The 15,462-nt window shown below is 44.6% G+C and overlaps 1 protein-coding gene across 1 annotated transcript in view; it reads left to right on the top strand.

Annotated features, from left to right (window-relative positions):
- Positions 1–3,501: 3,501 nt before the first annotated feature.
- The window catches only part of FGF13 (fibroblast growth factor 13), a 128,113-nt gene continuing 116,152 nt past the window's right edge, over positions 3,502–15,462 (top strand). The window contains exon 1 of the mRNA XM_063313585.1: positions 3,502–3,662. Within this exon, the coding sequence (XP_063169655.1) occupies positions 3,614–3,662 (49 nt within the window). The 5' untranslated portion in view covers positions 3,502–3,613. The remainder of the gene's footprint in view (positions 3,663–15,462) is intronic.

The following is a 15,462-nucleotide window of genomic DNA, read 5'->3' as shown; positions in this document are numbered from 1 at the left end:
TGAATTTTGAAGAGTGAATTAACTGCCACTAAGCCGACAATTCTGATGGACAATATTTCCTGCTCATTAAATTCTGTCTGAGAAACCCTTAGCTCTGATTGGGCAGTAGAGGAGTGACATCATCTGGGAATGTACCTGTCATCTTATCATCAGACACTCTTAAAGAGCTGGTGCTCCTTGACTTAAAAGTGTGCAAATCTGTCTTTTTAGCCAGTAAGCTTTTAAGCAATAACCCTGAAAGAAAGATTCTAATTATTTGCATCTGTGTTTGGGATTATTCCCTCTGCTGGGGTTGTAACCAGTGCGACATCATATTTGGTCTACCCCATAATTGTAGTACAGGTAGTCCTCACTTAACAACCATTCATTTAGTGATGGTTTGGATTTACAACAGTGCTAAAAAAACAACTTACAACTGGTCCTCACACTTACAACCGTCACAGCATCCCCATGGCCACGTGATCACGATTTGGACACTTGGCAACCGGTTCACATTTACGACCATTGCAGTGTCACATGGTCAGGTGATCACCATTTTCAACCTGCCTGGCCAGCTTCTGGCAAGCAAAATCAGTGGGGAACTGTGCAATTCTCTTAACAATCATATGGTTCGCTTAACGCCTGCAGTGATTCACTTAACGACTGGCACAAAAAAGGTTGTAAAATCAGCGCAGATTCTCTTAATGACCACTTCACTTAGCAACCAAAATTCTGGTCCCAATTGTGGCCGTTAAGTGAGGACAGCCTGTATCCTTTCACTCTTTTTGAACCCAGAGGACTGTGGTTGTTGGGTATTCTGGAAAAATAATGTATGAATAAGTTTGCACATGGTCGGCCTCAGCACGGCTTTCCCCAGTATTCCTCCAAACATGTGGACTTCAACTTCTAGAATTGTCTGCAGTGTGGAGTTCTAAGAATTGAAGTCTGTACATCTTGAAGATGCTTTTGAGGTCTTCCATGAAAGACCTTTCCAGTTGGGTTCACTTAGATGAGGTACTTGGTCTGCAGAGTTGCTATCCCTTTTGAGAAATCCCCACCTCCCATCTTTTTGTGCCATTGTGAAAGCTGTACCATCATCTTTTGGCAAAATCCTTGAAGGAATGTGATTGCCTGGTTCACACTGCTCGTGAAGGCAATGGATGTTTTCCACAATTTAATCCAGGGTAGCATGTCATACAAATCAGCAACAGAGTTATCAAATGGAAACCTTTCTTGGTTTTGCCAGTTTGTAGTTGTGGCTAAATTTCAAGTTGTGTCTCCAGGCGTAATGAACCAAACTGGGCTCCCAATTCTAAACAGCTGAGGTCCAGATTTTCAAATGTCAGCTTGAAGAAAGGCATAATCTTATGGCTCGCTTTCTTGATCTAGAAGAAATCCTGGGAAGCATATCAGGTAATTTCTGGCATATGGAAGTAGACATGTGTTATTAATGTGCAAAACCAAGTTTGCAACCGGAAGAAGGGAGAATGAGGGGGTATGTGCCTGTGCTGATTTGCAGGCACTGCAGGTCCCAGCTTCAGAGCAGCTTTCCCAAAAGCCCAGATGGACAAGGTGACCTTCCCTGAAACAGAGGTGCACCATCAAAAGCTTTAGTGAAGCCCTCAAAGCCTCAGGTGTGGTCTTTGGAGGCCTCCAAAATCTTTCCAAATTGTGGAGAAAGCCATTAAATACATGACTAAAGAGGAGTTATTTATTTAGTTTATTTATTTTTTATCCCGCCTTTTATTATTTTTATAAATAACTCAAGGTGGCGAACATACCTAATACTCCTTTCTCCTCCTATTTTCCCCACAACAACAACAACCCTGTGAGGTGGGTTGGGCTGAGAGAGAGTGACTGGCCCAAGGTCACCCAGCCGGCTTTCACGCCTAAGGCAGGACTAGAACTCTCGGTCTCCTGGTTTCTAGCCCGTTGCCTGAACCACTAGACTGAACTGGCTCTCAGCTATATTTAATTTTAATTAAGCATTAAGCAAAATAAAATCAGTTGTTTTTTCCCCTGGCATCAGCTGTCCCGTCTGAGAATGTGGCTTCCAGCATATTGTTGAAGGGCATATCACACCGCTCAGTCCAGAAAACATTGCACCCCCTGCCCTTGAAAACAATTTAGGATATCTCCTTATCTTAGGAGAATCAGAACTGTCCCTTTCCCATTGGATGAATGGGAAAGACCAAGATGAAGTTTTTCATTCCACCAAGTTACTGGTTACTGGAGAGCAGTCAGGGAAACACGCAACAGAGTTTCTTTACCATAACTGGAAATCTTTCAAGTTGATATCCACGGGGTGTTAGTGCCTAGCTACCCTTGGCTGATTTGAAAAAACTAAACTGAGTTGGTTGTACTTGGATGGGAAACCACCAGATCATCTCACAACTCCGGACTAGGACATTGAAAAACATCCTGGAAGAAGGTTATAGCATATTGCTGCCAAGGGAATTACACGGATGTGCCTGTGCCTTTTCTTTATTTCCATGGAGGGGAGGATGGAAGATAAAAATGCACATTCTTCATTCCCCTCTTCCCACCTGTCCAGCTAATTTATTATTTAGCTGGTGGTGTCACTGGTGGTCTTTTTTGCTCCTTGGTCCCTCTTCCTTCATTCCTCCGACTGCATCAGGAAGGACTTAAGCCAGTCCCTTTCCTGTTTGAGACTATAATCCCCTTTGCTCTGGGCCCCAACAGGTAGGTCTGCCTTTCTCACTTGGAGGACTAAGAACAGCTTGACCATCTCCTCTGATCCTTCCTTGAGATTCCTGATTTGGAAACTCCACAAGGCTCCTCCTTTGGAGTAGACCGCCCCCCCCCCCATTCTCCTGGGGCACTTCTTTATACTTTCAAAAGGGGGGTGGGGAGAAACCCGGCAAGGCAATTCCAGCCAGCTGTCTGCCACACCACCTTCCCAGACCATCCGACCTTTTTTGCTGGAGTGGGGCCAAAAGAGAGGGGTGTGTCTTGCCTCCCAGAAGCATTTGAGGGTGGATGCGTGGGCCAAAGCTCAGCTTGCTAGAGTGGGAGAGTGGCGGTTCTCCACTCCTTCTTTGCTGGTTCCTGGGAAAGGTGGTGAGGAGAAAAAGAGGTTTTCTGCCAGGAAAAAAAAGCGGGGGGGGGAGGAGGAGGGGGGTTGAGATCCAGCTTTTGTCTCTTGCAAATCTCCCAGCCGAAGGGGAAAGAGGAGAGCAAATCTTGCAGATGTGCAGGGAAGAACCTCCTTTGGCCCCCTTTCATCCTTCCTAGGAAGGGAGGGGGTGGGAAGAAGCCAGCCAACCCCCCACCCCAGCAGCGGTTCCCAAACCCTACAAGCTTTAGTGGTGGCTCTGAGCGCATTTTCCTGCACCAGCTCCCGAAGGAGCCAACCAGCCAGTCAGGTCTCTTTTGGATCCTTGATTCATTCCCCGCTTCCCCCCTCACGCTTCTAGGATTCCCCTCCTCTTCAACCCTCCTCCCCCTTGTCTACGAAAGAAGAAAAAGAGCCACAACAAAGAAAGAAAAAAAGGGGGGGCAGAGAAAGAAAGGAAGAACCCAGCCGTCCATCTCTCTTCCCTGGTTTCTTGGAGATCTGGTTAGCTTGGCCACGCGGGATCCTGGGGGGATTTTTACAACCAGACTGGGATCTATGAGCGGGAAGGGGATCAAGCCCAAGGAAGAAAAAGATGCTTCGAAAGGTAAGGACCTGAGCTTTGGGGAGCCTTCCCCCACCTTCTTTCTCCCCCTTCCCCATCCGTCCCCACCACCCTCCGTTGTCTAAATGGCCCTTTCGCTCCTTCCAGCCCTCTTCTCTTTGCGTTTTCCCTTGCTTGCTGACCTCTGCGGGTGGACGAAGGGAAAGAATGGATGGGGGGCATCAGCATCTATCGCCCCGCAGCCCACCCACCCCCTTTCCACCTCCTCCTCCTCCTCCTCGTCAGCCTTTGGCGTTTTTGGTTTGCCGGCTCCTCTACCTTCTCCTTCCCTCCACCCCCACCGCCCCTCTCCATCCCAGCCCCGGGAAGAGGGGAGGGGGGGCAAACTATTTACCCCCCACCCCACCCCCGTAAAAGAGAGACCTCCTATAATACTGCAGTGTCTTCCCCCGTACTTCCCTTTTGTGTGTGAGAGAGCATGGTGTTCCACTCGCTGTCTTTCTCGTTGCGCGACTGTGGGTCCAGACCTTCCCCATCACCAGGAGGGGGGTGTGAGAACAGAGATGAAAGCCCACTTTGGGGACCTTTGCGAGGAGGAACCGGAGAGGGGTTGGTAGCCTAGTGTGTATGGGGAGGGCGGGGGAGCAAGAGAGTTCTGGCTGGTTTAAAAAAAAAGACAAGACAATGCTGTTTTGGGGGGGCTGGTGTCAGGAGCCAGGCTTGGCGAAGAACATTCTGCACCCCTTGGCCAAAGTTGGAAGTGTTCCTGCATCTCTTGACTGTCGGGCTTCCACCTGCTAGACACCTGAAGGCATCTGGTAGGGTTAGAAAGCACCTCACCTCCCACCCTCCCCTGAAGCTTTGCAAGGGCAGCTTTACCCACACATCTTCAAAGCTCATGGACCATCCCATCGGCCAGTTGATGGGCTCTCTGTTCAAGGAGAAACAATAGAGAAGAATCTTTAGGATTGCCTTAGTTAGACTGGCCAGGTTGGCTCCTTTGCTCCAGCTGCAATGGATAGGGAAGTGATGTGCCAGCGGGGAACGGAGAACCTGTGAGCTGCACCCCCAAGATTGCAACTTGGTTTTCTGTGTTGTAATAACATGTGGGCTTCAGATTCTGGGCACTGCATCGCCGCCCGTGTCTGCAGAAAGCTGGGGCATAAAATCTTACTAGGATTCATAATGCCCATTGGATAAGGAGAGGGCACGCAATGCTTTGCCCCGGGTTTCTGGCTCACCCACTTCTCTGCCCTCCAGCAAATATTTTCCCATGCAGTGGACTGATTTGCTTCTGAATACATAAACTGGGCAACAATTGCCATGGAGACAGAAGGGGGGAGGAGGAGGAGGAGGAGGGAGACTTGTAGAATGGATGGTTCCCAGTGGCAGCTCCCTGGCGCTAGACTCTCACGCTTCTGTCTGGCTACCTCTGGATTTGTCCAGGGGAAAAGGACAGGCAAAATCCAGATGGTGGAACGTTCCTCCCCCCCCCCCCATTTTTCAAAGGTGGAGGGGGGCAGACAGCAGCAAAAGAGGCTTTCCACACAATCTTCCCACATCTGCTAGGTTGGCGCAAGGCTTCTACTGTCACCACTTCTGTGAATATAGCACCCCAAGAATTTCTCCCTCCTTACTTATTATGCTGCAAAGTAAGATGAGTCTGGGTTAGATGTTTGATCTTCAACATAAATCCTAGTCGGTTTTGTGATGACTCCATCCCCGGCATACACCTAAATGTCTTGGCAGGTACAGGACAGGGTGGATGAGTGAATGCTTCCCCCCCTCCAGATAAATCAGGGCCGAAGAAAGGATGCTTTGTGATATAAACACAATTGTGTTGAAAACCGAGGCGTGGGGTGGGATTAAATTGCTTTGTTCCCCCTGCATTAGCCATTCTTCAGCCTGGCAACCACCAAGATCAAAACTCTCATCGTTCCCAGCAACACCAGGATGCCAGGAGGACTCAAGTGTGCTTGGCCACTAGAATGGCCGCTTCAGTCGTGGACCCTGCTAAACAGTAACAACAGTGGGTTTCGGTCCTTCTATGGTGGTCGTGGGCTTCATAGGAGCCATCTTTTCAATGACAAAGTTTCTGCTTTGGTTAAACAAAGGCAAATACAGTGGGTGGGGAGGGTGTGAGTTTAGCATAAACCTGGGTGGTGACAATACTTGGCTATTCCTCCTCCTGGGTCTGTACCGTTTGAGCGAGTTCCTTGCACGTGTGCGAGAAGCTCCTTCAGATGCCTTCTCCCATGTGCCTTTTTTATTTTTGGAATAAATATTATGTTCCAAGAGGGCAATTTTGATTTGCAGACACTGGTTTGGCCTCAGCTCACGTCATCCTTGGGTAACCGATCCGTGCTTTAACTTCTTTTGTTCCTGAGATGCATTCATGGCAGGCATGTGGCTTGTTCCAGCCATTTCCAGACTCAGTTCTGGGGTGTTTATGGTCTCACTGGAGGCTAATGAAGGAAGGCGGTGATCCTCGTGTAGCAGTTCTGCCCATCCTTTGCCTTTCTGGTTCTATCGTCGTTCTGGTCCCCGCTCGTTTTTCATGCTGGGCAATAGAAGGAGTTGAAAAATCCATCCCTGTTAAAGTCACGTAAAAAAACAAGGCAGGCAGCTGGCGGTCACTTAAGGAACTTGATGGTTTGTTGTCTGGGCATGGATTTGGGCTGCTCTGTCATCAGATGAGTAAAACCACTTTTTTCGCACTCACACGGGATTTGGCGGGGCTGAACGGATGCCTTTGGAACATCATGCCATGATTTATTTTGGAAAATCCAGAAAGCATTTCTATTTTCTCTTCTAATATATTTTTCATGTCTTCTAGCTTTCCATATTTTTTAGTTTTAGACCCCGATGTATCTTCTATGCTTTTTAATTGACTGCACCCCGCCCTCCTTATGCTGGTCTATGACCATAATAAAGATTTGATTTGATTCCAGAAAGCATTGTGCTTCTAAACAGAAGCTCCCGAATGGTCCCGACCCACCTGAACAATGTCCATGTGGATGGACATTGCACAGCAAGTTATTTGGGGTTTTCTTCCTCACGATGTGTTTAATACATGGCAGAAGCACGGAAAAGATAAAAGAATTCCAAGTGGAAAATGTTGACATCTTCTGGACCCTCTCGGTAAAAATATAATATTAAAAAAATCTGTGACTGTGGGCAAAAAGATTGGTCTGAAGGTCCCCATAAAGATAAGCTCCTTGACAAATCCCAACCGGCTGTGTTTTTATTCTAGCATCTTCCCTGAAAATCTTGGAGTAACCCTGTATAGGGATCACTGTGCCTTGAGAGTTATTTTTTTGCTTAGATCGGTGTTTCTCAACCTCAGCAACTTTCAGATGGGTGGACTTCAGAGGCTGGCTGGGGGATTCTGGGAGTTGAAATCCACCCATCTGAAAGTTGCTGAGGTTGAGAAAGCTTAGATCAATTCTGCACAACTTTCTTTGGGCCAAAGATTGCACTTTGCCTTTGAAGTGATGTGCTAGAAGGTGCTGTCCAGGCAGTAAATGAAACCAGGAACAAAAACGTGAAGCTGCCATCATAGCTATATTTGTTTTAAACAAAAATAAATTAAATGCACAGCAAGTAATGACTGTGATTATTTCCCATTTGACAGGAGAATTGTCCTCAAATGTTGCCTTAATGTTAACATTTCAGCAACAGTTTTTGTAGGGATTCTAGGGTTGAACCTTGGAACCTGAATGGGTGAGGAACATGCATATACAAATTACAGATTCCTGACAGGACATTTGTTATGGCCTTTCAGAAAACTTCAAGTGCTCTCGTTTGCCTAAAACAGGGGTCTGCAAATGATATTCCACAAATCTTGTGCCTGCATTCAATGGCACTGCTAAATCTGGGAGGCACCATTGCCCCCAATTAGGAAGAAACAGCTAAAGACTGTTGTATACCTCAAATAAGCTGAATGAAGTTTTAAAAGTAAAAAAACAAACCTAATACCCCAAATCCAGAAGAAAAATAGGAAAAATACTTGCTTCCACTTGTTTGGATGGTGTGAATCCACTGTGAGCCACCTCCACGATCCCACATCTTGTCCTTCAAAACAAAGTTTAGAATGAATGCCCTGATTAAAAAAAAACCAGGACAACAATATTTAAAAGGCACCAAGCTGTGCAGAGATAGTAAACCTCCTGCCAGAAATACGTGGTAGGCTTGGCTACCATCCAACTGATAGTGTGTGAACAGATTTGCCATGGAAAAACACAAGGTTTGAATGCTTTCCTGCCTGTCATTGCCTATTCACGAAGATACTCGTTGATTGATATAAGTGCTAGATAATGTTTCCTTGGATTTGACATAAAACAGGCTAGTCTACATGAGCTGACTTAAAGAGCAAGTCCAGGTTTGTTCATTTATAAAGTCCAGGACCATGCCAGACTCCAACTTCTACCTAACGCAGTGCTTCTCAACCTTGGCAACTTGAAGACGTGTGGACTTCAGCTCCCAGAATTCCCCAGCCAGCTTGCTGGGGAATTCTGGGAGCTGAAGTCCACACGTCTTCAAGTTGCCAGGGTTGAGAAACACTGGTCTAATGTTACTGGTGTTATCTGGAACATACTGAATTCTGCAGGCATCGCTTTGCAAACAGGCAGAACAAATCTCTCCCACCCCAGGCTAAATTTTCGTTACTGGATGGCAATGCCGAACAGCATTCATTTAGCTGCGACAGTAATTTGGCTGCTGGGAGCCTATTAAATTAAATTACCTTCCTAGGAATCTTGGGAAATTGTATTTCCCAGGGATCTCCTCTGCCAAACATCTTGTATTTGAAAAACTGAATTGGACAGCTTTGGTGGTGAAAAGATGGTGATGATAGGGAAATGAGTAGAGACTCCTGGAATTTCATCATGAAATCGAAAAGTTCTAGACTAGGATAAAGCAGCTACTGGCTGATTCATATTTGTCATGAGAAACAGCCCTATAGCGTAAGATGCTTGGAAGTACTTGGGGTAGGATCCATCAAACGCAGCAGAACGATTTATCTATGGATGGGTGTAGAATTGGATGGATTCCTTATCCTCATTCTGTATGCCTGCAAAATGGGAACCGTTTGGGACCTGCCCTTGCTGCAGCATTTCCACAATATTTAGGAAAAAGGGAGAAAAAACGTTGAACCTGGAATGGTGGACAAGGGAACTATGAAATGTTTTAAATAGTACAGAAAAAACCTTTGGGCTTCCTCCTCAGAGACCTCAGGAATGGACTTTAGAAAAGATGGTTTTCTCTCCTTTCTCTTCCCATGATCTAGGGATGTCCCAGTGGTATGTGAACTGGTCATCCCGTGTTAGGTGGTGAAAATCCAATTGATGTTGATATTTTGCCCTGGAATTGATTCCATTCCAAAAGGTGTTTTGGAGCATGCAGGATCAGGAACATCTCATCTGCCTGCAGCTCTTTAAAGCAGCTGCCTCTTTTTCCTAAAATTGTGTGGTTGCCCTTTGCAAGTTTCCATGCAGCCCTAGGGGAAGGATTGCACACAGTGCTGCATTCTTGCTTCGGTATCCTTAGAGACATCTTTTCTGAATGATTTAGAAAATGCTTCACACCTTTAAATTTTTTTTAAAATGTTCTGAACTTAGAACATGTTCCTTGCCTTCCATGATGCCCTCAGCAGAGTTAATTATTTTTCAAACTAAGGGAAGTTTCAGGACTTTTTTTCTAAGGAAAGGTTGGTGTGTTAAGAGAGAGCAAACTTTTTCAGAGAAAAAGTAAAACCCTAGTGAAGTGGTCCTGGCCCTAGGAATTACAGTGAATAGAAAAATAGTATCGGTAATGAACCTTCCCTTTTAACCTTAAATTTAAAAACTTGTCCTTCCCTTCTCTGTGTGCCATTTTTTGAAAAAAGGATACCCATTACCCAGACACCTGCATTACAAAAGATTAAATGTATGCCTGATAAGATTACTTTCCCCAATATTGCAGGTATTAATCAGTTCAACAACGTATGTTTTTGTCACACCCAGCAACTCTATTGCGAATTGCCACTGTTTAAAAAGTAATTATCACTATCTGTACCTTTTGCACTTAATTTCCCTCCAACCTAAGTTGTTTCTGTCCTCCACCCTGCCAGGGGTCTAAAAATACTTCTAACTGAGGATAGATGGAATGGACAGAAATCCACAAAACGTCCTGTTATAATAAACTTGTTAGCCTTGGGGGAGCTGCAAGACATTTTAGCAGAACACTTCTGCAGCTTTGCAGGCCTGCAAAAGTGTTTGGGCCAAGCAACAGTAATTATAATATCCTAATCAGCATTTTGAAAACCTGATTATACAGCCTTGTTTGAAAAAGGAAAGAGTCGGGCAGTGGGGTTTTGTTTGTGTGTGTGTGTGTGTGTTTTTACACAGTCTGTCTTGCAATCCAACAGTGAATTGGGGTCAATATGGGGTAGCCGCAGAAGAGATGGATGTTTTAAAGATCTTTGTAACTTGGCTGTATTCTTTCAGCATCAGACTTGACAGGTAGGAATGTAGCATAGTGATAAGCACACATTGTCAATTTATGGAGGGGGAGTCTACAGGCTGCAAAGGAGGCAGGCCATCTGGTCACCATTTCTGTTGGTTCTTCTTCCTACCATACCTCCCCACCACCACCACCACCACCCTTTTTAAAAATGAGTGCAAGTTATCATTGCTTTACTTGATTTCCAACATGGCTAGAAGTATGACCTATTTTGAGGAGGGAGCGGAGTAAACTGCACTTTAAGGAGGCCAAAAGTGGGTATCTCGATTTCTGGGGGCCCGGAGGCAATTCCAGTGGAGGCATGCAAAGAATTCCAGTAGAGCAAAAATATCTTCCTGATACATTGGTTGAAGTAGCACAGGCTTGTGTAGTGTGCCCCATACCCCATGAGAATGGCTCATGATGCTAAGGTTCTGATGATGTTAGACAACTGATGACGTAGGGCACTTCCATGCCCCCACAGCTTTCATTCCCCAAACCCTCAGAAGCAGTCTGAAGGCAACCTTTAATTGCCATCGCTTCTGAAGACTTGAAATTATGAGAATAAGGCACAGAAAGTGTGTCATCCCAAGCTGTTGCAGGCCCTGCAAAAACCACAATCCATTCACCTACCCGACCCCACCCACAAGCCACACAAAAGGAAAAGAAAACAAAGGGGGACAAACAAGCAGCTTAGCATTTTCTACATCTTTTCCTTTGCCAAAGAGAGAAGGATGCTGATAGAATCTTGTCAATTTAGCCTGGACTATTGAGGAGAGCTGCAAAGCCATTAAGCTGCCATGCTCTTTACAGCCTGCAGGATTCCAGATTTTGCTGGATTTCAGTTTCCACCAGACTCTGGGCAGGGGATGAATGGGGGGACTAGTTCAGCAATATTTGGAACACCACTGGTTACTCATCCTGTTCTGAGTAAAGCGCAAGGACTTGCTGGATGTGGGAAGCCCCTGGTGGGAGATCCATGACTCCGGCAACCACTTGGGTGGGAGAGAGATGGAGTTTGAGCATATCTGGATTCAAGTATTGTTCAGTTTGTTTGGGCTACCCTGGATAGGACTTTCCCCATTTGTAAGCCACCTCTCTTGGTGCACTGGGCTACAATTCCCATTGCCCCATTAAGCCTACTTTGGGGGAGATGGGAATTATAGTCCAAGACACCTGGCAGGCATCATGCTTGAGAAGGTTGCTCTATCTATTTTTTTTTTTTAATCCATTCAATCATGTCCGATTCTCAGAGACTGCCTGGACAAGTCCCTGCAGTTTTCTTGGCAAGGTTTTTCAGAAGTGGTTTGCCATTGCCTCTTTATGAGGGCTCAGAGAAAGTGACTGGCCAAGGTCTCCCAGCTGGCTTCGTGCCCAAGGTGGGACTAGAACTCACGGTCTCCCAGTTTCTAGCCTGATGCCTAAACCACAACACCACACTGGCTCTCTATCTACTATAGTTCTCAACGAAGGCCAAGAAGAGAAGACACGACTAGAGAAGGACCTGGATTTGTTGGCAACATTGTGCTATAGCCACAACAGCCTCCCCTAGTGTGTGCCCACCAGATGCAATTCCTAAAATCACAGTTGTGGAAGCTGAAATCTCAGCACAACTGTGATAGAGGCAGATCGGGATACACAGGTCTAGATCGAAATCTTGTTCCCTCTGAAATCAAAGACTGGCTTTGCGCATTGTGTGAAGCCATCAGACGGCTTCTTTGGGTTTGTCATCGCGTGTTGTGTGAGTCCCAGCCAGGTGTGGCTTCCTGAATAAAGCTACCGTTAAAACAAACCACAGCTTGCCCTTTATACGTGAATACATTGATGAGAAAACTTGGCCGCGTGCTCCCTTCGATTTCAGGGGGAACTATGTGCAAAGAGTTTAATCTGGATAGAGCATTCGCTGTTGTCTGCTTTCAGAAGCATTTCCCAGTTTGCTCTGTCTCGGAAGAGAAAGAAGGGATGTTTCCACTGTGTGACCTCTGGTGGTCACAGTTTTGCACCCTGCTCACTTGTTTGAATAATAACTGGTGCTAATTACACAATTCATGCACAATGGCAACCCACTCCACATTCAAAGCAGATGAAAATCCAAGGAGAAGACATGCCTAAGACAAGTCTGGACATTCTATATTAATATTAATAGATGCAGCCATATTGCTCTGTCAGTTCTAACCAGGGTCATGAACCTGTCAGAGCCTCTGTGTTTTTTTCCTTCCAAAAATAAACTCGCACCCTTTGAATCCCATTCCGCTCTCTCATCAGGATAACGGTTCTCCACTCTCCATCCCACACCACTTCTGATTCGGCTTCACAGGTCACCCTGCCCCACTTGTCTCATCACAACCCAAACAAAAATATTTGGCTTCCAAAGTAATGTGGTCCTGGTTAGCCACCAGTGTGCAGTTGTGGTACGTGAGATGGATTAGGTATGGACAACTGCCATGACCTTCATTACAGCCAAGCACCATGGATATATTTTCAGCAGAACTCCTTGTCAGCCCTGAATGTATAGTTTGGAGAAAATCATTTGCATTAAGAAGAGGGCAACACAAGGTTTTAAGCAGGGAGCTCATAATTAAAGCTAGAAGCTGAATTTATTGCAATAATGCATTGCTATAAACATGATAGATGTCTGGTAGAATCCACATGGATGTGTTTCATGAAGTCACTGCATAGATGACACACATAATTTGTAGCAGGCTGGTGCAAATTAATTTGCATCATGGGCTCTTTGATGTCCTTATGCCCATGATGTCACTTTCTCCTTGCCCCACCCATGCTAAGAGGCTAGCAGTGAAGCTCTTCAAAGCTTTAAGCATGCAAGCTTGTACATGTCTATTCAGAAGTAAAATCTAGGGACTTCAACTGTCTTAGTGATAAGAAACTGCATACAAAAGATCATAAATACTGAAAATACTTTTATCAGATTTGACTGTAAAGAGGATTTAAGTAAGTCATTCTATCACTTGTCTTCAACATTGAAGGATGAGCCTAGAATATGAGATTAAAGCTGTTGGGTTGGGCAGGAGGAACGTGACCATCTGCAGCAATGGACTTTGCCAAGTATGATATCTTTTTTAATTCATAGAGAGCCAGAAACCGTTAGATCTGGATTTTATAATAATTTCCTTGTCAAATGAGTTTTAATCAAATCATTTGCATCTGTTTCCCATTCCAGTTCTATTTTTATCTAAAACAACCAGATGCAAAGTAAAGTTGCATTTGACCATGAAATTGCACTTCTTGGCTGGGCTGTGTCATCTTTCAAAAGGTTTTTACCAAGTGTGGATATAAATGCCAAAGAGCTGTTTGAAAAATAATCAGCTAGCAGTGTTCTAGAGTTTTGATGCATTTGCTTGGCAGAAAAGAGGGATGGCATTAAATCAGTTTCCTTGTTGACAAAACCAAGGACTGTGACACAGCTAATATTGTTGTGATTAACATAACAACAACTTGGTATAAAATAAAGGTATGCATAATAACCTACCAGATCATATAATCCCCTGTTTCTCTGTAGTGAGACTGTATGAGCTCAGCATGCATGTTTCTTCAGAAGCCCCTCTGAGTTCAACCAGATGTATCTCAAGTTTCACTCCTATTTTTTTAAAAATGCGTTCATTGGGTATATTGATTTATTTCATTTATTTATACCTTGCTTTTCCTCCAAGCGGTCAAGGTGATATGTGAATTAGTCTCTTCCTTTTTATCTTTTCAACAACTCTGTGTAATCGGTTGGGTATCTCCACTGAAAGTCACCACGTTTTCATGACTAACTGTAGACTTGGACCAGGATCTTGCTGGTCCTAGTCCAACTCCCTAATCCAAGGGTGGGTAACATCTTTTACCCATCATTATTGTACAACCCTGTGGGACATCTCTTTGTCAAAAGATGGAGATTCAGTCAATTGTCTTTGAATCTAACCTCTCGATAGCCCTCTTGGCCAGCATTTTAATATCAAGCATTGTAGGCAGTGAGAACAGACACTTCCCCCACTGCAGTTGAAATTCAGTTCATTCAAAATTCCTTTTGAAGTTGGTGGGAGTCATGGCCATTCTCTAGCATTTCCCCCCCTCTTCATTGGCAATGTATTTATAGAGGTAGCATGTTGTGATTCATCCTTTTGAACTGCATTTGATGGAACAGCCTATGCCTTAAAACCTCCTCCCCGAAAAATGAGTAGTAGTGAGGGCCTTCCTGGTGCCTTCACGGGGATCTTATTATACCTGAAGTACATAAGCCATGATGGGTTGGATTGGACCCCTGGCCCATCTAGGAGTTGGGGAAACCCTACACATTCAGGCTCAAATATAGGGCAGAAGTTACAAAATTATTATATTCGTTTCATGGGTAGGCCTGTATATAGGCATTAACAGTGTTCTTCAACTGAAAATAAAGAATGGAACATACCTCTTTAATGTGAAGTTGCCTGAATTTGAAATAATCTTTTAAATAAATTGAGATCTCCCAGGAAACCCCTAGTGACCTTTTGTGGAACCCTAGGGCTCCATGGAACCCTGGCTGAGAAACCCTGGACCAACTAGTTGCATAAGGAAGGCCATGAGTCTCCCAGAAGATGGTCTTCAGAAGCAATCACACTGCCATCATTGCTAATAACCATGGTTCCCCACAACCTCCAGGAACTGGTCCAATCCTCTGAGCTAAAGAAATCTGGTGCCAATTCTCCAAAAGGTCATTGCTGTAGCAAAATGCATACTGGGATATGATTAAAAGAAACTTCTCTTCCTTATGGACCGATGGCTCAACTTTCCAAATGGCTCAACTTTCCAAATACAGGATTCTACACCCCACACACACAGACACAAACACCTTTTGTATTTCTGTCTTCTTCTTGATCTGCTTCATTTCTGCTATTTCAGTCCTTTGAAACGTAACGAGTGAATGAATCGGTGTGTCTGCCGACCAATTATCCCCTTAAAATATATAAAAATGATGTGCCTCCAAATTGATTGTCACCCTTGCTGCTTACTTTTGCCCTTTTCTTTGGGTGCTTGGAAGCTGGCATCTTTCACTGTGCAGTTAATTAAAGATTTTAAGCAATATGCTGATTAAAACAGCCCTATCATTTATTTTTTTAGATGTGTTTGGTGCTGACATGTTATGTATACTAATTAGATTTCAGAGACATCTCTTGTCTGTACGTGTGTAGGGGACATCTATATTCTTACATAAAAAGTCTTGCAATTCATAGAAGATTTTTCATCTATCATTATTTCTCTAGGATCATCCCCTGTCATAGAAGCTTTTGTAGCTAGAAGCAATTATTTTCTTGTGGGGGAGAAAGAACTCCAGAGAATTTAGAATTGCGTGAATTGGTTAAATTAATGAGTGAAAAAAAAA

Source organism: Candoia aspera, chromosome 12 (assembly GCF_035149785.1).
Source record: "Candoia aspera isolate rCanAsp1 chromosome 12, rCanAsp1.hap2, whole genome shotgun sequence".
Lineage (NCBI taxonomy): Eukaryota > Metazoa > Chordata > Lepidosauria > Squamata > Boidae > Candoia > Candoia aspera.
The sequence above is the reverse complement of the archived record's forward strand: the minus strand, read 5'-3'. Positions and strand labels throughout refer to the sequence as shown.